General features: G+C 42.4%; 1 protein-coding gene across 1 annotated transcript; it reads left to right on the plus strand.

The window, feature by feature from the left end:
• The first annotated feature begins 620 nt into the window (after positions 1–620).
• Positions 621–22,390, plus strand: LOC122932571 (acidic mammalian chitinase-like). Its single transcript, XM_044287062.1, has 11 exons — positions 621–746; positions 837–866; positions 1,156–1,357; positions 12,190–12,246; positions 14,016–14,187; positions 14,335–14,459; positions 16,063–16,186; positions 16,761–16,946; positions 20,556–20,672; positions 20,829–20,970; positions 22,158–22,390. Exons 1-11 carry the CDS (start codon positions 722–724, stop codon positions 22,388–22,390), a joined length of 1,413 nt encoding a protein of 470 aa, XP_044142997.1. The 5' UTR covers positions 621–721.
• Positions 22,391–22,621: the final 231 nt, after the last annotated feature.

The raw sequence follows: 22,621 nt of genomic DNA on the forward strand, positions 1-22,621 counted from the left end.
TGTACTCTGCCTATCTATATGTACTACAGTTAGTCTGTGTCATGTGCCACTTATGAAGGGGTGGGGGGGACTGATGGACCACAGTGCTAAAGTGCCCACTGGTGGATTCCCTTGTAGGCCACGTCGAGCCTGGGTTATTCACATTGGAGCCTAAATTCCCCTGCTCGCACACATCTGGGCCAATTTTATAGGTACCCAATTGACTAATTAGCATGTTTTTGGCATGTAACATACATACTCCATACTATTGTTCTCTTTTATCAAAATTTTAACCAAAGCCCTCAGTCCTGCAAGACAAGTACTCTGGTCTGCCCTATTGTTCAGTGTATGTAAAATTAGTGCATACAAAATGCATCATCCCTTCAATAGCACCCTTGGTGGTCACTTACTATACCCCTCATTCTGGCTCTGTATATGCAGATACATATACAAGTATATATAAGTACAATCCTTTACGTATACTTATATTATTTAACTAATTATTAACTTCCTGTTAAGATTTCAGTACCTCAAATAATTTTAAACTACCAAACAGAAGATTTGCTTTGGGAGACTTCCAATTTTAATTCTGTGTTCTTAACTTTGTGGCCTGAAATACAATGGTGTTATCTTTGCTATCAGGAATGGCTTGATGTAGAGTGTTTGTCTGAAACAAGGTGGAGGTGACAGCTACCTATATAAGTCAGGAACACCAGTCAATAAATCTGCTTGAGGAATCAAGATGAACAAATTCCTGCTTGTTACGTGTAGGTTTCTTTTTAATTTGATCACAGCTGTCATTATATTTGCTGAAAGTGGCCTACGTATTCTCATCATGTACAATCTGTTTCTTGTAGGTCTGACCTTCCTACTGCATGTGCAGTTAGGTAAGTGCATGTTACCGAAAACATTTATTTATTCAGTTTTTGGTAGTGTGTGTGTGTGTGTGTGGTTGTGGGGTAACTTTTGCTTACTGTTGAGCCCCATCAAAACAATCAAGATCATCAATTGATCCATCCCACACCCTAAGAATGATCTTGATATTTCTCAGAGGCACTAGGCATAGGCTAGATTTAGGTGTCTACGAGGATGTCACATATTATTATGATAGATATAGCTTTGTTCTTTTGTGGTTGTCTTTTTTTTTCTTGACTACTGTAATGTTCTCCTTGCCAGGCTCGTCTGTCAAGTTGGTGTGCTACTTTACCAACTGGGCTCAGTACTACCCTGCGCCAGCAATATATATGCCAGATGATATTGATCCTTGCATGTGTACTCATCTGATTTATGCTTTTGCCACAATGACCAACAACCAGATCCAGACATTTGAATGGAATGACCCAACACTTTATGCTTCCTTCAATGCCCTCAAGAACTAGTAAGCAGCTTTATTCTGTATTTCTTTTATATAGTGCAGGTGTATTAACGCTAATACACTGATGATTACTTTATAATATGAACACTGTTAGGCTCTTGGGGAGATGGGGGGATAAAAGAGCCTGGCGCATGAAGTAGTATTTAAAGAGTTATTGAACCCAACTGGGACAGATTTATGAAGCTGTCTAAAAGAGCAACTGTCTTTCTTGTCCATAGCAATCAGTCACAGTGCAGATATAATTTCTCCAATCAGTTGCTATGGGAAACAAAGATAGTTTCTCTTTTAGACTTAAAATTAATAAAATAGTTGCATTATCTAAAACAAACAAAGGGTTCTTATTTTGCATGGCCTGGAAACAGCCAGGTAAAGATAACTTACGGTATTTTTAAAATATATTTTCTTGTAGCCATGCTTCTAATGGGTTAAACCGGTCATTGCACAGAATTTTAGGGGTATGCCACTAGGATTTCTCTGAGCATATAAGGCAGACAATATGTCCAAAGAGAAGGAAAGGTTTATAACAACAAAACAACCCATACTTATCTGTTAAAGGGATTGTCCCACTAATTATATTCTACAATTTACAGACCAGCACCTGGCTCTGAATACTTTTGTAATGTAATTACATGTTATTAAAACATTTTGCATAGTCACTGAGTCATTCAGTGAAATGTATCTGTATAGCGCCACCTGCAGTTTTTTTCTTATTTGTCACTGAGATTGCCTCACAGTGTCATCCTTCATCTGCCTCCTGAGCTGTGATAGGGAGAGAGCTATAGCAGAAAGGTCATGCCTCCTGAGCTGTGATAGGGAGAGAGCTCTAGCAGAAAGGTCATGCCTCCTGAGCTGTGATAGGGAGAGAGCTCTAGCAGAAAGGTCATGCCTCCTGAGCTGTGATAGGGAGAGAGCTCTAGCAGAAAGTTCATGCCTCCTGAGCTGTGATAGGGAGAGAGCTCTAGCAGAAAGGTCATGCCTCCTGAGCTGTGATAGGGAGAGAGCTCTAGCAGAAAGTTCATGCCTCCTGAGCTGTGATAGGGAGAGAGCTCTAGCAGAAAGGTCATGCCTCCTGAGCTGTGATAGGGAGAGAGCTATAGCAGAAAGGTCATGCCTCCTGAGCTGTGATAGGGAGAGAGCTATAGCAGAAAGGTCATGCCTCCTGAGCTGTGATAGGGAGAGAGCTCTAGCAGAAAGGTCATGCCTCCTGAGCTGTGATAGGGAGAGAGCTATAGCAGAAAGGTCATGCCTCCTGAGCTGTGATAGGGAGAGAGCTATAGCAGAAAGGTCATGCCTCCTGAGCTGTGATAGGGAGAGAGCTCTAGCAGAAAGGTCATGCCTCCTGAGCTGTGATAGGGAGAGAGCTATAGCAGAAAGGTCATGCCTCCTGAGCTGTGATAGGGAGAGAGCTATAGCAGAAAGGTCATGCCTCCTGAGCTGTGATAGGGAGAGAGCTCTAGCAGAAAGGTCATGCCTCCTGAGCTGTGATAGGGAGAGAGCTCTAGCAGAAAGTTCATGCCTCCTGAGCTGTGATAGGGAGAGAGCTCTAGCAGAAAGGTCATGCCTCCTGAGCTGTGATAGGGAGAGAGCTCTAGCAGAAAGGTCATGCCTCCTGAGCTGTGATAGGGAGAGAGCTATAGCAGAAAGGTCATGCCTCCTGAGCTGTGATAGGGAGAGAGCTCTAGCAGAAAGGTCATGCCTCCTGAGCTGTGATAGGGAGAGAGCTATAGCAGAAAGGTCATGCCTCCTGAGCTGTGATAGGGAGAGAGCTCTAGCAGAAAGGTCATGCCTCCTGAGCTGTGATAGGGAGAGAGCTATAGCAGAAAGGTCATGCCTCCTGAGCTGTGATAGGGAGAGAGCTCTAGCAGAAAGGTCATGCCTCCTGAGCTGTGATAGGGAGAGAGCTATAGCAGAAAGGTCATGCCTCCTGAGCTGTGATAGGGAGAGAGCTATAGCAGAAAGGTCATGCCTCCTGAGCTGTGATAGGGAGAGAGCTCTAGCAGAAAGGTCATGCCTCCTGAGCTGTGATAGGGAGAGAGCTATAGCAGAAAGGTCATGCCTCCTGAGCTGTGATAGGGAGAGAGCTATAGCAGAAAGGTCATGCCTCCTGAGCTGTGATAGGGAGAGAGCTCTAGCAGAAAGGTCATGCCTCCTGAGCTGTGATAGGGAGAGAGCTCTAGCAGAAAGGTCACGCCTCCTGAGCTGTGATAGGGAGAGAGCTCTAGCAGAAAGGTCATGCCTCCTGAGCTGTGATAATTGTTCGCAATTACAGAGGTAACACATTTCCTGTAGTTCTTGACCAGGCTTGCACACACTGCGACAGGGATTTTGGCCCACTCCTCCACACAGATCTCCCCTAGATCTGTCACTGAGTAACACAGAGTTTCAGCTCCCTCCAAAGATGTTCTATTGGATTTAGGTCTGGAGACTGGCTAGGCCACTCCAGAACCTTGATATGCTTCTTACGGAGCCGCTCCTGGTTATCCTGGCTGTGTGCTTCGGGTCTTTGTCATGTTTGAAAACCCAGCCACGAACCATCTTTAATGCTCTGACTGAGGGAAGGAGGTTGTTGCTCAAAATCTTACAATAAATGGCCCCATTCATCCTCTCCTTAATACAGTGCAGTCCTCCTGTGCCCTTTGCTGAAAAGCATATTTTTATAGAGCCGGTCAATACGGACGCGGCGATACCTAATATGTATACTTTTTTTTTTATTTATGTAAGTTTTACACAATGATTTCATTTTTGAAACAAAATAAATCATGTTTTAGTGTTTCCATAGTCTAAGAGACATAACTTTTTCAGTTTTTGGGCGATTATCTTGGGTAGTGTATGATTTTTGCGGGATGAGATAACGGTTTGATTGTTACAATTTTGGCGTAGATGCGACTTTTTTTATCACTTTTATTACCTTTTTTGGGAAGTAAGGTGGGCAAAATTCCAATTTCATCATAGTTTTTAATTTTTTATTTTTATGGCGTTCACCGTTCGGGTAAAGTAACATTACCGTTTTATAGATCAGGTCGTTACGGACGCGGCGATACCAAACATGTGTAGGGAATTTTATTTTTTTCATTTTTAATCAGTGATAAATGTGTTTTTTGATTTTTACTTTATTTTCACTTTTTTCACATTTTTTTTTCACCCAGACCCACTTGGTTCTTGAAGATCCAGTGGGTCTGATGTCTGCATAATACAGTACAGTACAATATATATTGTACTGTACTGTATTTTACTTACACTTTGTCTGAACAGATCTATGCTTTCAGCACAGATCTGTTCAGAACCATGGACAGCAGGACGCCTGAGAAGGCATCCTGTTGCCATGGGAACCTTCCCCGTCTGCTCAGTAGTGTTCAGAACTGCGCAGACGGGGAAGGGTAAGGACGGGGCTTGGGGGGCTGCCTGGAAGCTCTCTCCCTCTCCATTCGGGGGACTGCAAAGGCACAGCACCTGAGCTGTTAACCTTTTCCATACAGCGGTCCGTACGGACCGCTGTATGGAAAGGGTTAAACGGCTGACATCGCATCACCGATGTCAGCCGTTTATACCAGGGTGCCAGCAATGTGCTGGCACCCTGGTATACCCACTAGACGCCAACGATTATGCAATGGGAGGCGGGCGGGGGATCGCGATCCTGCCTACCGCACCGCCCGCCTCCCGCACTGCCCGCAACCCTCCCCCTGCACCCCCCACCGTGCTCAAATAACTCAGGGGTGCAGGGGAGAGGGATACCGGAAAAAAATTAGAATCCTAAAGTTTCTGATCCCCGCGGTCAGGGACCGCGGGGATCAGAAACTGCAGAAATCGCAGCAAACCGCAGGTCTGAATTGACCTGCGGTTTGCCGCGATCGCTGACATGGGGGGGTCACATTAAATATAGCAGACATTAAATATAGCAGCGTGGGGACCATTTTGAGGCCAAGGCATGTCATCAGGCCTATTGTTAGTCAAATGTATCCATGCCTCATTCATCTTAATGAAGGTAAATTAATCAACACTTTTTTGACCGAGGCGACTTTTCTTGTCAGTGACAACGCCTCCTGCTGCACTGAAGGTCCTTTCTGACAGGACACTTGAAGCGGGGCAGGCCAGAAGTTCTATCGCAAACTGGGATAGCTCAGGCCACAGGTCAAGCCTGAACACCCAGTAGTCAAGGGGTTCATCGCTCGTCAGAGTGTCGATATCTGCAGTTAAGGTGAGGTAGCCTGCTGCCTGTTGGTCGAGTCATTCTCTAAGGCTGGATCCCGAAGGGCTGTGGCGATGTGTAGGACTGAAAAAGCTCTGCATGTCCTCCATCAACAACACATCTGTAAAGCGTTACTTTCACCTCTTCCCCAGTTAGATTCTCGTTGTGCTGTGACATCCTCCTTATAAGCTGTGTAAAGCATATTTTTTATTTTCGTTTTGAACTGCTGCAACCTTTTTGACTGTAATTTGGTAACATTTCCGCCACTTTCTGCTTATACCAGGGGTCTAGTAGCGTGGCCACTCAGTACAGGTCGTTCTCCTTCATCCTTTTTATACGAGGGTCCCTAAACAGACATGACAAGGTTGGATGCCAAGCTACTCGTTTCCCGTTTCTCGTCCTCACTGATGTCATTGACGGTCTGTTCTTCCCCCTAGCCACGTACAACACCACGCGTCCAAGATAGGTGACAACAACGAGCACCCTGGGATGCCTGCTGTGGTTGATTTCCTCCTCCTCAAAGCCACATTCATCCTCTGACTACTCTTCCTCATACTCCTCTTCCGGCAAGCGATGATGACATGGCTGTTTCTGGTGGTGATGGTGACCACAACTCTTCCTTTTCCTCTTCACACTCATCTACAGCCTGATCCAGCACTCTTCGCAGGGCACGCTCCAGGAAGAAAAAAAATGGGATGAGGTCTCTGATGGTGCCTTCGGTGCGACTGACTAGGTTTGTCACCTCTTCAAAAGGACGCATGAGCCTACAGGCATTGCGCATGATTGTCCAGTAACGTGGCAAAAAAATTCCCAGCTCCGCAGAGGCTGTCCTAGCACCCGGGTCATACAAATACTCGTTGACTGCTTTTTCTTGTTGGAGCAGGTGGTCGAACATTAGGAGTGTTGAATTCCAACGTGTCGGGCTGTCGTAAATCAAGCGCCTTACTGGCATGTTGTTTCACCGCTGAATATCGGAAAAGCGCGCCATGGCCGTGTAGGAACGCCTTAAATGGCCACACACCTGACTGGCCTGCTTGAGGCCGTCCTGTAAGCCTGGGTACTTAGACACAAAGCGTTGTACGATGAGATTCAACACATGTGCCATGCACGGCACATGTGTCAACTTGCCCAAATTCAATGACGCTAACAAATTGCTTCCATTGTCACACACCACTTTGCCGATCTCCAGTTGGTGTGAGGTCAGCCACTGATCCACCTGTGCGTTCAGGGCGGACAGGAGTGCTGGTCCGGTGTGGCTCTCTGCTTTCAGGCAAGTCAACCCCAAGACAGCGTGACACTGTTGTATCCGGGATGTGGAATAGCCCCTGGGGAGCTGGGGTGATTCAATTGATGTGCAGCCAGACGCCGCTGCAGAAGAGGACTCAGCCGAGGAGGTTATCGAAGAGGATGGAGTAGGAGGAGGAGAGGAGGTGGCAGTAGGCCTGCCTGCAAGTCGTGGCAGTGTCACTAACTCCTCTGCAGAGCCACGCATTCCATGCTTGTCAGCCATCAGCAGGTTGACCCAATGCGCAGTGTACGTGATATACCTGCCCTGACCGTGCTTTGCAGACCAGTTATCAGTGGTCAGATGGACCCTTGCCCCAACACTGTATGCCAGAGATGCCATGACTTCCTTTTCAATAACAGAGTAGAGGTTTGGGATTGCCTTTTTTGAAAAAAAAAATTGTCCGGGTACCTTCCACTGTGGTGTCCCAATAGCGATTTTTTTTTTGAAGGCCTCAGACTCCACCAGCTGGTATGGTAAAAGCTGACGGGCTAAGAGTTCCGTCAAGCCAGCTGTCAGATGCCGGGAAAGGGGGTGACTCTGTGACATTGGCTTCTTACGCTCAATCATTTCCTTGACAGACACCTGACTGTGGGCAGATGAGATGGAACTGCTGAAGGTGAGAGGCGGAGTGGCGGTGGTTGAGAGGGGGCAAGGAGGATAGCAGTGGTTGATGTGGCTGAAGATGCTGGACCAGGAGCAGGATGGTGGCTTTGAGTTCGTGTGCTGCTTGTACTCATGTGTTGATCCCATAGGCGTTTGTGATGTGAGATCATGTGCCTTCGCAAAGCAGTTGTACCTAGGTGGATGTTGGACTTCCCACGACTCAGTTTCTTTTGGCACAGGTTACAAATGGCATCGCTGTTATCAGAGGCAGACACACACAAAAAATGCCACACTGCTGAGCTTTGCAATGACGGCATTCTGGTGGTGGCAACAGCATGCGTTGATTGGCGTGCTGTCTGGCTGTGCCGGGTGCCGAAACATGCTGTCTGACTGTGCCACTAGCTCCTTGCGACGACCTCCCCCTGCTTCCAACTCGTCTCCTCTTTCTCTCTGTCTCCCCTTCTGAACTTTCCCCCTCTTCTTCTTCTGTTCGAACAGGCACCCACGTGGCATCCACGGACACATCGTCATCATCAACCACTTCACTTGTATCTGACACCTCAGCAAAGGAAGCAGCAGCGGGTACAACATCATCATCATCATCATCATCACACTGTACGTCCATGTGTGTAATCCTGCCTAACTGAGACATATCCCTGTTATCTACATCCTCTGGCAATAATGGTTGTGCATCACTAATTTCATCCAACTGACGTGTAAATAACTCCTCTCATGGATCAAGTGAAGCGGCTGTGGTGGTAGTGGTGGTGGTTGCGGCGAGCGGGAGAGTGGTAACTTGAGAGCACGTGACCGAAGTTGAGTTGGAGGAGGATGGTGCGTCAAGGTTCTTAGCGGAAGCTGTTGAAGATTGGATGTCCTGTGTAAGCCAGTCAACTATGTTCTCAGAATTTTTTGGGTTCGGGGTACGTGGCCTCTGAACACTGGGCATTATTCCAGGGCCAGTGGAAATCACAGCACCACAACCACGACGGCCCCTGCGTGGTGGCCTGCCTCTGCCTGTCAATTTTTTTTAGATAAGTGGCACTATGCGTGCAAGGTACTGTGCCACCCTATATAAGTGGTGGGCAGTGGGCACAGTACAATTTTTTTTTATCTGCAAGGTATTGTGACACCCTGTAACGGTATGAGTGGTGGCCTGGCCAGTGGCTACAGTACAGTCTGTGGGCCTGACACACACTGGCTTGCAACTGCGATTATATCACAGAGAATAAATAAATTGACATTTTTTTATCTGCAAGGTATTGTGACTCCCTGTAACTGTATGAGTAGTGGCCTGGCCAGTGACCAGAGTACAGTCTGTGGGCCAGAAACACACTGGTTTGCAACTGCGATTATATTTATTACAGAGAAAAAATAAATTGACTTTTTTTTATCTGCAAGGTATTTTGACACCCTGTAACGGTATGAGTAGTGGCCTGGCCAGTGGCCACAGTACAGTCTGTGGGCCAGACACTCACTGGCATGCAACTGCGATTACATCACAGAGAAAAAGTAAATTGACTTTTTTTTATCTGCAAGATATTGTGACACCCTGTATGAATGGTGTTCACACAGTACAGTCTGTGGGCCTGCAGCCTCTCACACACGGGCAGGCAACTGCAATATATATATATATATATATATATATATATATATAAAATAAATGATGTACCAGCCCTAAAAAGGGCTTTTTGGGGTGCTGTCAGGACGCTGTCCTTACAGCAGATGAGTCTGTGGACACAGAACACTGTCCTAGCTATCGATTTCCTTATTAAATCAGCAGCAGCTACACTGTCCCTCCTCTCACTAAGAATGCAGCTTCCGAATGAATCTAAAATGGATGCTGTCCAGGAGGTGGGAGTGTCTGGGAGGGAGGGTCGGCTGCTGATTGGCTGGAATGTGTCTGCTGAATGTGAGGTACAGGGTCAAAGTTTGCTCCATGATGATGTATAGGGGGCGGACCGAACATCGCATATGTTCGCCCGCCACGGCGAACAAGCGATGTTCGCCGGCGAATAGTTCGGGACATCACTAGATGAGGTGAGTATTTTTTTTCCCCATTCTTTCTAAGGAAACTCTAGCCGCCATTTTAGGAAAAATGATTTGTTACCAGGAAGCATGAGGAAATTCGGCTTTGTGGCAAATATAGATTTTCCTAAACTTCGGATCAAATTCCACTTCGAATTCTTTGATTCACACAACACTATTGGCTAGACATGAAAGATCCTCTGTTCTACCATCTGCTTATTTTGACTAGAGAAGCTCCAATTCCTATGAGTAACATTATTGATCAAACTTGAGCCCCCAAGTTTCAAGCTACAGTGCATACTACAAACTACTTCTACCTGATGTAAATAGATATGAGTGGGCGAAGACAGTTAATAATAACTTATTTTTTTAAATAGATTTCTCATGTTAGGGTTTTTTACCTTAATAATCGGCACTGAAGGCCCTCGTACACATAGAGTGACATGAAAAAGTATTCATACCTCCTTGAACTTGAACACATTTTTTCGCATCACAGTTACAAACTTAAATGTATTTTACTGGAATATGTGTGAAGTGAAAAAAAAAAAAATTATACATTGTTTCCAAAAGTAGGACAACCTTTCACTGCAATTACAGCTGCAAGTCTTTTGGGGTATGTATTTACCAGATTTGCAAATCTAGGGGCTGAAATTTTTGCCCATTCTTCTTTGCAAAACAGCTCAAGCTCAGCCAGGTTGGATGGAGAGCATCTTTGAACAGCAATTTTCATGCCTTGCTACAGATTCTCAATGGGATTTAGGTCTTGACTTTGGCTGGGCCATTCTAACACATGAAAATGCTAGGATTTAAACCATTGCATTGTAGTTCTGGGTGTATATTTAGGGTTGTTGTCCTGCTGGAAGGTAAACCTCCAGCCCAGTCTCAAATCTTTTGTGGCCTCTACCAGGTTTTCCTCTAGGATTGCTATCTATTTAGCTCTTTTACTCTGACCAGCTTCCATGTTCTTGCTGAAGAAAAGCATCCCCATAGCATGATGGTTCCACCACTATGTTTCATGGTGGGGATGGTGTGTCCAAGGTTATGTGCAGTGTAAGTTTTCCATCACATATAGCGTTTTGCATTTAGGCCAAAATGTTCAACTTTGGTCTCATCTGACCAGAACGCTTTCTTCCATGTTTGCTGTGTCCCCTACATGGCTTGTGGTAAACTGCAAATGGGACATTTTATGACTTGCTTTCAAAACTGACTTTCTTCTTGCCACTCTTCCAGAAAGTCCGGATTTGTGGAGTACACAACTAATAATAGTCCTGTTGAGAGATTCTCCCACCTGAGCTGTGGATCTCTGCTGCTCCTCCAGAGTGACCATGGGCCTCTTGCCTACTTCTTTAATTAGTGTTCTCTTTGTCTGGGCTGTCAGTTTAGGTGGATGGACATGTTTTGGTAGGTTTACAGTTGTGCCATACTCCTTCCATTTTCAGATGATGGATTTAACAGTGCTCTGTGAGATGTTAAACGTAATTGGACACAATGGATTTTATTTAGGGGTATCAGAGTACAGGGGCCTGAATACAAATGCACGCCACACTTTTCAGATTTTTCTTTATTAAAAATTTTGAAAACCATGTATCATTTTCTTTCCACTCTTCACAGGTCTTTTACATGAAATCCCAATAAAATATATTTAAGTTTGCGGGTGTAACGTGAAAAAATGTGGAAAATTTCAAAGGGTATGAATACTTTTTCAAGGAACTGTAAGACAATAGTTAGATAAACTTGCTGATTTTGGATCGATTGGTCAACTGTCTTATGGGTATGGATGCCAGATGATGACAGATGATGTCAGGAGAAGGATCAGACATATTGAATTGCGATGCTAGGTTCTTTCGATCTGAGGGGAGAGCATTTGGCCAAACGTTATTGAAGGTGTATAGAAACCTTTACACTTAGCTAGCCTAAACTTTAAAAGGAATTCTCCAGGACTTTTATACTGATGACCTATCCTTAGGATCGGTTATTAATGTCTGACTCCCAGCACTCATGCAATCAGCTGCTCTCAGTACCACAGTGCTGGGAACAGTGCTACAGTAACCACCTCTGTTCACTACAGCATAGACTGAGCTTTGTAATTCGGGGGGCCTATTTCCAGCTACTGAACTACTGCAGAAGAGCTGATTGCTGGAGGTGCCACAAGTTGGACCTCCACTTCTAATATTGATGACCTATGCTAATGGCCGCTTTAAAAGGGTTGATAATTGGGGCATTCTAAGGAACACTCATTCCCAATAATTGCCCTGTGTAAAGGTAATGCTGATCACCCTATGAAAGCTTGTTCAGAATCACTGTTCTGTGTAAACAAACCTCTGCTGCCAAGAAATAATGATTTTCTATGGAGACAAAAGACTGCAGTAGCGATCATTTTTCCCCAGACAGAGGAGATGATTGCAGCATGTAAATGCTCTTACCTCCTCTGACAAGAAGATAATTATTGGGAATGTATGGTTCATTCCTGATAAGTGCCTGCTCGGTCAACCTATGTAATAAAGCTATAGGATATAGACCATCAATACAAAAATCCCTGCAAACCCCTTGTGTTGTCTCAGTAATTCAGATGTAAACTTGCTTTTCTGTTTTGCATCACTTTCATTCTGCATAAACCAATTACACTAGCATTTATTATATACTGCAAATTTTGGGAAAAGGTAATATACTTTCAGACTTGCATAGTCTAATATTTATGACTTTATGTAAATTGCATTATTTTGTTTATAGCAACAGTGAACTGAAAACTCTTCTCTCTGTTGGAGGATGGAACTATGGAACCTCTGGGTAATTGCACAACATATTTTTTTTCTCTATATTTCTTCTCTTACATTTAGCTGAAACAATCTTATCCCAGTGTGTACTGCAATCATTACACAAGCCTTCTGACAACCAATATAATATACAGATTTTATATTATTTATGACCACATTAACCACACAAACATATCAATGTTTTGTTTAGATCAGAAATACAAAATGAATAAAACTAGAGGTGGGATGAATCAATTTTTTTTTTCGAATCCGAATGTATTGAATCTTTTGAATCTCAATTCCTACGAATCCTGTACATAAGAATTGTGTGAACGGTGTAAGAAACAAAGTGATCCGAACTCAATATTCTTTTAATATAAAAAAAAATAAAGAGTCCTTACTTTTTTAACAAAGTATTTGTCAACACAGAAAGAAAGTAACCTTAAAGGGATTCTGTCACCTGGATTTTAGTGACAGAGCTTTTAACATAATCACATCAGTCTGCTTGTTTTGTATATATATATATAAAAAATATATACTAGTATTACTACCCTAAGTGTTGTCATTTATCTAGAAAATCGCTTTTATTAATATGGTAATTACCTGAGTAAGGAGCCCAAGGGGCTGTCCCTCCGGCCGTTGGAGCCCAGACGCGCCCCTTCTCCTGGAACCCAGCACTGCCCTACTGCTAATTTATTCACTCCTCATTGCCGGCTGGCGAATGTGCAGTGCATCCTGCGAGGCAAATTCCAGGCGCGGACATGTGCATCCACGGCGCATGCACGAGATTTTGGCTCAGCAAACGCATTATGTCCGGTGTTGCTGAGCCATAATCTCGCGCCTGCGCCATAGATACACATGTCAGCGTCTAGAATCGGCCTCACAGGACGTACTGCACATGCGCCAGCTGGCAATGAGGAGTGAATAAATTAGCAGTGGGGTGGTGCTGGGGCGGGATTCTTCGGATTCGAATTTCTTAAATTATGTTGGGATTCGAGTCCACGAATCCCGCAAATCCAGCAAAATTCGAGATTCATGGATTCAACGGATTTGTCGTCCCACCTCTAAATAAAACTCATGTACACAATGTACTCAATAAGTACATGTAGACAATTAACATACATTTACCCATAAAATACAATGACAAAGTAATATTTTTCAAACGTTCTTTAAATAGGTTGTGTGTTTAATATTGATGACCTACCCTTAGGATAGGTCATAAATATGTGATCGGTGTGAGTCTGACAGCCGACAACTCCTCCAATGTTTGAAGAGGGTGCGGTACTCCAGTAAGTGCCACGGCCTCCTCGCAGCTTAACAAGCACAATGCCACTCATTGGATAGCAGCTGTGCTTTTTATTGCAGCTCAGCCCCATTTACCTGAATAGTACTGAGCTGTGCCTAGGCCATGTGACCAATAAACGTGATGTCACTTTTCTCCTTTCAAACAGCTGGTAGGCGGGGGTTCCAGGAGTTGGACCCCTACCAATCAGATATTAACCATCTATACTAAGGTAGATTAACATTATTAAACACTTGGAGAACCCCTTTAATCCCACTTAAAGTGGTTATTCCATCAATAGAACAAAAACTAACAATACAAAAAATTTAAGGGAAACTTGTGGCCATTTAAATTAATGTGATATAATGTATGCCTGGCAGTCTGCTACATTGAGAGTGACATTTGTTTCTTCTCTGACTAACTGTTGGAAGTTCAAGCAGCATCACCGCCTCAGAGTTGTTGATATGTCCTCTTGGTACATATCTAAAGTGACTGTGTCTTTTTTTTTTTTATCCCTACAGGTTTAATACCATGGTATCCACTTCTGAGAACCGTCAGACTTTTATTAACTCTGTCATTGCATTCCTAAGAAAGTATGGGTTTGATGGATTGGACATTGACTGGGAATATCCTGGAGACTCAGACAGAGGCAGTCCTCCTCAAACCCAGCAACTGTACTCTGTTTTGCTACAGGTGAATGGATTGTTATTCTATAGCTACAGTATTTACAACACAGACAAAAATGATTGCAATAGAAAAGTCAGTAAATGCATAAAGTAAAGAAAAAAAGTGATGAAACAAGTCAGTTAATGAATAATGTCTTGTAAAATTTGATTTTAGGAAATGCATGAAGCATTTGTGCAGGAAGGCAGTCAAACCAATAGACCACGTCTGCTCATGTCTGCTGCTGTGTCTGCTGGCAAGCCCACCATTGAAAATGGATACCAAATTCCACAACTATCTCAGTATGTTTATTTCATAACATACGTCATTTTTCGGGTTCTACACCAAAAGCAGGAAACATATATGTTCACAAAAAACAGCACTGCTCTTGTCCATTGTCAGATACATTTTTATTGAAAGTTAAAAAGAACCGGTCACCATGAAAATGCAATGCAAGCTCAAGCAGCATGTTATAGAGCAGGAGGAGTTGAGCAGATTGATATATCGTTTTATGGGAAATGAGTCTAACCTGTATTTTATTCATTTAAAGCACTGCGGATTCTGGGCTTTGTAGTAAAAGAGGTGGTCCTATCAGTGATTTACAGCTATCTCTATATGCACAGTCATAGAGGGAAGACTGTAACTGATAGGACCACCTCCTGGACTTCAAAGTCCAGAATGAGGAGAAATGTAAATGAATAAATTACAACTTTTACTGAATCTTTTCCCATAAAACTATATATAAGTTTGCTCAACTCCTCCTGCTCTATAACATACTGACTTCAGCTAAGACTCCATAGTCAACGTGACAGGTTCCCGTTAGGTTAACAACATATCGAATGAGCTCAGCTCCATTCTCTTGAATCAGCCAGTAATGAACACAATCATTTACTGACAAATTTGCATCAAATTCCATAGTCTATTTTCTAATGGGTTGTCCAGTTCCCCAAAAAGTTTTCACTGGTTTCCAAATGTAACTTAATTACACTTGGAGATGTGGACCTTCTGGTGTCATTCTGACACAAGTAGACAGCTTTCTCTCTCCCCGCTGTGTAGGTGACATGTATGAAGGTGACTAACGGTCTGGCTCCATTCATTAGCTAAGCCAGTCACCTTCTCTGTTCTTGTATCAGTTGTGATGGAGAAGGGGACTAGCTTAGCTAATAAATGGAGCCATACTGCAGCCCCCTTAAAGCACATCACTGATACAGAGAGAAAGGAGGAAAATCTCTGGTTTGTAATAACAACAGAAGGCCTACTTCTGTGACCACAGGACACAACTGAGATTGCAACATCCATAAAGATTAACATTCAAAGTATATTAGTAATGTGAATGAATTTACATTTGAAAACCAATGAAAAACTTGTTATGTCTTTAGACAATCATTTTAATAATGATGTATAATAATATTCATTTAAAGGGGTTATCCAATAACTAATGTAAAAAATGAAAGTGAGACTGTGCGGCCATCTTAGTGAGCAGGACAAAGAAATAAGAAACAAAAGCAAACAGATACATTTTATTGAATAATTCAGTGGCTATGCTATTTATTTTTATTTTTATTACATGCAATTATAAAAGTATTCAGATCCAGGTGCTGGTTTGAAAACCGCAGAATATTTTTCCGGGGACAACTCCTTTAATGTGTAACTAGGAGGACTGCTCCAATATACAGTACTGTATGTATTTGTATACGCATGCCTATCACTGTCTTTTCATTGAATTCTACAGTCTTTTTAAATTCACTTCATAGTTGGACCAGTCTGAATAGCAAAAACACGTCAGTGTGTTTGAGTTGGCTTTCTCACCTACAATATACTCCTAATCAGAGAGTCATAATTAAGCTTACTGTAAGAAGTTGAGTGCAGTTTTATTAACATTACAATTTTCTTTTAAATCTATAGGTACTTGGACCTTATTAATGTAATGACATATGATTTGCGTGGCTCATGGGAAGGATTTACAGGAGAGGATAGCCCTCTGTACCAGGGGCCAAATGATCAGGGTGGTTATATCTATTTCAATGTGGTATGTTCCCTTTATGTTTCTCCTTACCTTGCATTAGTGTTGAGCGAATCACAGTGTCCGAAATTGACTTCGACAAATTCGATTTGCTGCGAAGCTGAATTTTCTCATGCATCGTGTAACAAATCAATTAGCCCTGAAAAACCCACCTAATCAGTTTGAGCGCAAAAAGGCCGCTGCGGCCATCTTGATTGAAGATCACGCGTGAAATCTTGTGTTTGGTGACGTATGATGTCACCAGGCCAGCCAGCGTGATGATGTCATCACTCACCACGCAGGAATTTGCGAGGGTTCTTTAATCAAGATGGCCGTGGTGGCCTCTTTGCGCTCAAATGGATGAGGGGAGTATTATTTTTTTAACCCCTGAAAGTCCTTATTTTTCATCTCAGATGCCGCGATCAGCGATGAACGCCTGCTACTTAGAAAGAAATGTGCTTGAAGTCATGAAGCAAATTTCTTTGTGAAATTCGACAAAGCACCAAAATCAAAGTTTTTATAACTTTGCGTATCTCTACTTGGCATGTGTATTCAGTAAGAAGCTCTTAACTGAAATGTTTTTATTGTTCTGATATTTTAGGATTATGCTATGAATTACTGGAAAAATAATGGAGCTGCACCAGAAAAGCTCATGGTCGGATTTCCAGCCTATGGGCGAACCTTTATACTTTCGGACCCCTCTAATAATGGAGTGGGTGCTCCTACTTCTGGTGGAGGTCCTGCTGCTCCCTATACACAGCAGCCTGGATTTATGGCATATTTTGAGGTAACCCCATTATGACCATATACTCTATTTGGTATACTATTGTTTTCCTTTTAAAAGGAATGATTATATATATATATATATATATATATGTAGTTTTTTTATTTTATTCTGAAATATTGCAGTTCACACTGACCACTGATTTGATTCTTCTTGTTCTGTAGAGGTCATTTCTCAACAGGCATCTTATTATCATCACAGGCAGGATTACAATGAAAGTGTCACCTCTGCATAATAGATTAGCTAATAGATAACACAGAATTCACCATTCACAAGTGGTGAAGTCACCGAATATGTATTCCCTCCCTGTACATTAATCTATGAACAGGTTGCAGAACATGTCTAGAAAACTCTCTTATAGAAGTCAGTGAGTCTCCTCCCATCTATTGTGTCTATGGCGTATGTGGCCTCTGTAAATTATATCTCTAATATATTGGTCAGATCTTCCTTCAGTTGAGTTTTTTAATAAGACTGGAGCATGAAACCCACATTATGCATCTAATTTTTGATGTTTATAGGGTTTCTGTCACCGCTATTATGCTGCCATCTCTGAGGACAGCATAAGGTCCTGACAGGCATGCTCTCTTATGCCTGTACATAATGTGTTTTTTAAGAAAATTACCTTTTAAGAGTTGCAATGTTAGAATCCCATTGTGAGAAAGCAGTCCTGATATTTATGAGCTGTTCCCTGTATGCACAGTAATAGGGAGAACAGTTTCAGACATTAGCCCCTTGTTAGGCAAATCGACTGTGCTGTCCATGCAGGAGATAAGATGGCTGCTGATAGAGGGTCATGTGGCTAGGCAAATCACCTCCATGTGATGTCTCCTACATTCAAACACAGTGAACCTTCATTAATCCCCGAACTCTACAAGTACAGTTGTTAGGTGCAGTGTATTGGAATGGAGGAGATATCATGTGGAGGTAATTTGCCTGGCCCCATGACCATCCATCAGCAGCTATTTTATGGACAAGACCTCTGCATGGACAGCACAAAAGACTTGGTAAACAAGGGGGCATACCTTATGAAATATAGAAAATAAAGCAGAATATAAACAAAGGCTATATTATTAAGTGTCATATACTCATCTTACAGTATATAGGTCAACAGTAACCAGAAAGTGACCAACCCCTTTCATGATTATCAGGACTGCTTCCTCACAGCAGGATTTCCGCTTGCTGCAAGGAACAGTCATTGTTGTATGATAACAAACTACTACCATGCTCTAATAGAGAGAGAAGTATAGAATATATAGACGGTTGAAGGCTAATTTAAAGGACTGGTGCAAAAGACAAACAGTAAGTGCAATTGCTCATTTATGGCAACAGGCCTTACTGATAGTGGAAAGGGTATATTGTTCTGGCTCTCACCATGCAACACATTAGCTACCCTTTGGAGGATCTACACCCCACTGTGGGAAATGTAGTACATATTGTGATTGTGCATCTTTTTGGCCAACTTGAAAAGTTGTTAACATGAGTTAGGATTTAATATGAGTTAGTCACCTTGCAGCTTGCTCTCATCTTGCAGCTTGCTACTTCATATTGAGCCTTGGAAGAATTATGTACAGACGTGGACAAAATTGTTGGTACCCTTTGGTCAATGAAAGAAAAAGTCACAATGGTCACAGAAATAACTTTAATCTGACAAAAGTAATAATAAATTAAAATTCTATAAATGTTAACCAATGAAAGTCAGACATTGTTTTTCAACCATGCTTCAACAGAATTATGTAAAAAAATAAACTCATGAAACAGGCATGGACAAAAATGATGGTACCCCTAACTTAATATTTTGTTGCGCAACCTTTTGAGGCAATCACTGCAATCAAACGCTTCCTGTAACTGTCAATGAGACATCTGCACCTCTCAGCAGGTATTTTGGCCCACTCCTCATGAGCAAACTGCTCCAGTTGTGTCCGGTTTGAAGGGTGCCTTTTCCAGACTGCATGTTTCAGCTCCTTCCAAAGATGCTCAATAGGATTGAGGTCAGGGCTCATAGAAGGCCACTTTAGAATAGTCCAATTTTTTCCTCTTAGCCATTCTTGGGTGTTTTTAGCGGTGTGTTTTGGGTCATTGTCCTGTTGCAAGACCCATGACCTGCGACTGAGACCAAGCTTTCTGACACTGGCTAGTACATTTCTCTCTAGAATTCCTTGATAGTCTTGAGATTTCATTGTACCCTGCACAGATTCAAGACACCCTGTGCCAGACGCAGCAAAGCAGCCCCAGAACATAACAGAGCCTCCTCCATGTTTCACAGTAGGGACAGTGTTCTTTTCTTGATATGCTTCATTTTTTCGTCTGTGAACATACAGCTGATGTGCCTTGGCAAAAACTTCGATTTTTGTCTCATCTGTCCACAGGACATTCTCCCAGAAGCTTTGTGGCTTGTCAACATGTAGTTTGGCATATTCCAGTCTTGCTTTTTTATGATTCGTTTTCAACAATGGTGTCCTCCTTGGTCGTCTCCCATGTAGTCCACTTTGGCTCAAACAACGACGGATGGTGCGATCTGACACTGATGTTCCTTGAGCATGAAGTTCACCTTGAATCTCTTTAGAAGTCTTTCTAGGCTCTTTTGTTACCATTCGGATTATCCGTCTCTTAGATTTGTCATCAATTTTCCTCCTGCGGCCACGTCCAGGGAGGTTGGCTACAGTCCCATGGATCTTAAACTTATGAATAATATGTGCAACTGTACTCACAGGAACATCTAGTTGCTTGGAGATGGTCTTATAGCCTTTACCTTTAACATGCTTGTCTATAATTTTCTTTCTGATCTCTTGAGACAGCTCTTTCCTTTGCTTCCTCTGGTCCATGTCGAGTGTGGTACACACCATATCACCAAACAACACAGTGATTACCTGGAGCCATATATATAGGCCCAATGGCTGATTACAAGGTTGTAGACACCTGTGATGCTAATTAGTGGACACACCTTGAATTAACATGTCCCTTTGGTCACATTATGTTCTGTGTTTTCTAGGGGTACCATCATTTTTGTCCATGCCTGTTTCATGAGTTTATTTTTTTACATAATTCTGTTGAAGCATGGTTGAAAAACAATGTCTGACTTTCATTGGTTAACATTTATAGAATTTTAATTTATTATTACTTTTGTCAGATTAAAGTTATTTCTGTGACCATTGTGACTTTTTCTTTCATTGACCAAAGGGTACCAACAATTTTGTCCACGTCTGTATGTACTCTGGAGAAACTAAGTTGAATACTACTGCCTTTCTGAACTGCCTAAGCTACTTTAGTAAAGAACAGTAGATTTATTACCCCCATCTTGGCCTCATCATTTGCACAGTCTCCATTATGCGGGAGCTCTGCCTTATGCTTCCAAACCTCACAAAATCAATGGCACCCCACCAAACCCGGGCGTGCCCATTAGGAAGAAAGGGTGCACCCTGCTTCCACTGTTGCACAGCTCTAGGGAACGCCAGAGTAAGGACAGCCACCTGAAACCACTACTACTCCTATCTGTGCCACCACTAATACTTCTTTGCTCCTCACAGCTCTCCCTGGCAGGCTGCCTGTTGCATTCATACAAGAGAAGGATCCTAGCAAAACTGCACTGAGTTAAATTTCTTAATTTATTTGCAGATCTGTACTTTCTTGAAAGGTGCAACTGAGGTTTGGAACAGCCCACAAGCAGTCCCCTATGCTTACAAAGGAAGTGAATGGGTTGGGTATGACAACCAAAGGAGTTTTAAGCTCAAGGTATGAAAACATATTCCACCTGAATGGAGAACAAGATAAGGTTGACTCTTTTCTGCCAATTCATTATTAAACTATTCCTATTTTGCCACATGCACTATTCTAGCTATTCATATTTTAAATTTGAATAGAAATAATAAATTGCTTTCTTTTTGTTAGGCTGAGTGGCTACTGGAGAATAACTTTGGAGGTGCTATGGTGTGGGCCCTTCCTTTGGATGACTTTAGTGGAAAATTCTGTGGTCAAGGCAAATATCCCCTAATGAACACACTGAAATCAGCTCTGGGCATCTCTTTTCCAAGTGAGTGTTAAACTGTGTATCCCTAACCAGACCATAGAAAATACTGAGTGGTGATTTATTTTAGGACCTTACATGCTGCCTTCCCACCATAAAGATAGTCAATTCAAAGAATGTCAACATATCAATAGAACTTGCTCAAAGAGCTGTCAATTAAAGAGGACAATAGGATATGGGAAGTAATGCTTATAAGTAAGCTGCAATCACCAAAGAGTTAATTATTATGTAAGAACTGAGGTCAAAATCAAAATGACATAAAAGGACAGTTTAGGAAAATTGTCAAGGAGGGAAGACCACCTTAAGGTTGTGGCCACATGTACATCCAATGCTCCATTAGGAGCCTATTTAGCAAATGCTGTTCTATAACAGAAATGATTAGTGCTTATGTGAAAAGATTGCTAAACCATAGACTGTGCAGGAATTTTTCTGTTCTAATGTACTAATTCATTATTAGTTTATGTGGTGCTCATATAGTCTAGTAGGTGGATTATCTGAATTAAAATATATGTAATGCATGTGTTACCAGGGTATTTAAACTTATGTCTTGTTTTAAAGGGTATCTGTCAGCAGATTTACACCTATGAAACTAGCTGGCCTATTCCCTGTGCATTTGGTAGCTGAAGGAATTTGTAGTGGCCCCATGTTCATATTTGGCCACATTGATGAGAAAAATGAAGTTTTAATATAAGAAAATGATCCTCTAGAGGCCTAGCTCTCTGTGCAACTGCCACACCCTCTGTCCTTTGTTTGACAGGGTCGGGAATGGTGAACACAATCACACCTGGCCCTGACTTCTCCTAAAGTCAATTAAAGTGCAGAGAGCACGGCAGTTTTAGAGAATACTGATCCTCTAGCAGTAATGGCAAAGCCCCCATGGCTCCTAGAGGCTCATTTTCATACATTGAAACATCATTTTTCTCAGCAATGCAGGCACATATTAACATGGACAAAAACAAACAAACAAAAAAACTGAATAGTGGGAAGCTCACCAGAATAGAGCACGGCCTGCTACCATCCCATAGCTATTAAAACATTTATTTGTAACATATTAACATGGGACCAACACAAATGCCTTCAGCTGGCAAGCGTACATGCAACAGGTCAGCCAGTTACATAGGTACAAATCTGCTGATAGATGCCCTTTAATATAGTGTATGATAGAATTAATGTTACGTTTGTATCTCATGCAGATTGTAAAACACCAACAATAACAGCAGCACCAAACACAGCAGCGGCCCCAACGACAGCTGCAGCAGCCCAACCAGGTAGCAGCAGTTTCTGTGTTGGAAAAGCAAACGGTCTTTACCCCAGCCCAACCAACAAGAGTCAGTTCTATAACTGCCTGAATGGAAACACTTACCAGCAGTCCTGCCAGTCAGGTTTGGTTTTTGACACCAGCTGCTCTTGTTGTAACTGGGCATAAAACAAGAAGTGGATTTTTGCCAATTTGCAAATGATTTTTGATAAAAAATAAACTTGTTATACATATCAAATATATTGCATATTTATTTATTTTTGTTTCAAGGATAATATGTAATTTTTATTGTTTTAAAGAGGACCTGTCACCTATTCTGATCTGGCTGTTTTAATAGCTTAATGCATTCCCCATGTAATAACAAATCTGGAGCATCTATTCTTATGGCTCTATGCTGTG

The sequence above is a fragment of the Bufo gargarizans genome, chromosome 3, assembly GCF_014858855.1.
Source record: "Bufo gargarizans isolate SCDJY-AF-19 chromosome 3, ASM1485885v1, whole genome shotgun sequence".
Classification (NCBI taxonomy): domain Eukaryota; kingdom Metazoa; phylum Chordata; class Amphibia; order Anura; family Bufonidae; genus Bufo; species Bufo gargarizans.

Coding starts and splice junctions, on each gene's coding strand:
- LOC122932571 (XM_044287062.1), top strand. CDS start 722: ATGAACAAATTCCTGCTTGTTACGT. Junction 1,358..12,189: donor TTCAATGCCCTCAAGAACTA/GTAAGCAGCTTT, acceptor TTTTGTTTATAG/CAACAGTGAACTGAAAACTC. Junction 12,247..14,015: donor TGGAACTATGGAACCTCTGG/GTAATTGCACAA, acceptor TTATCCCTACAG/GTTTAATACCATGGTATCCA.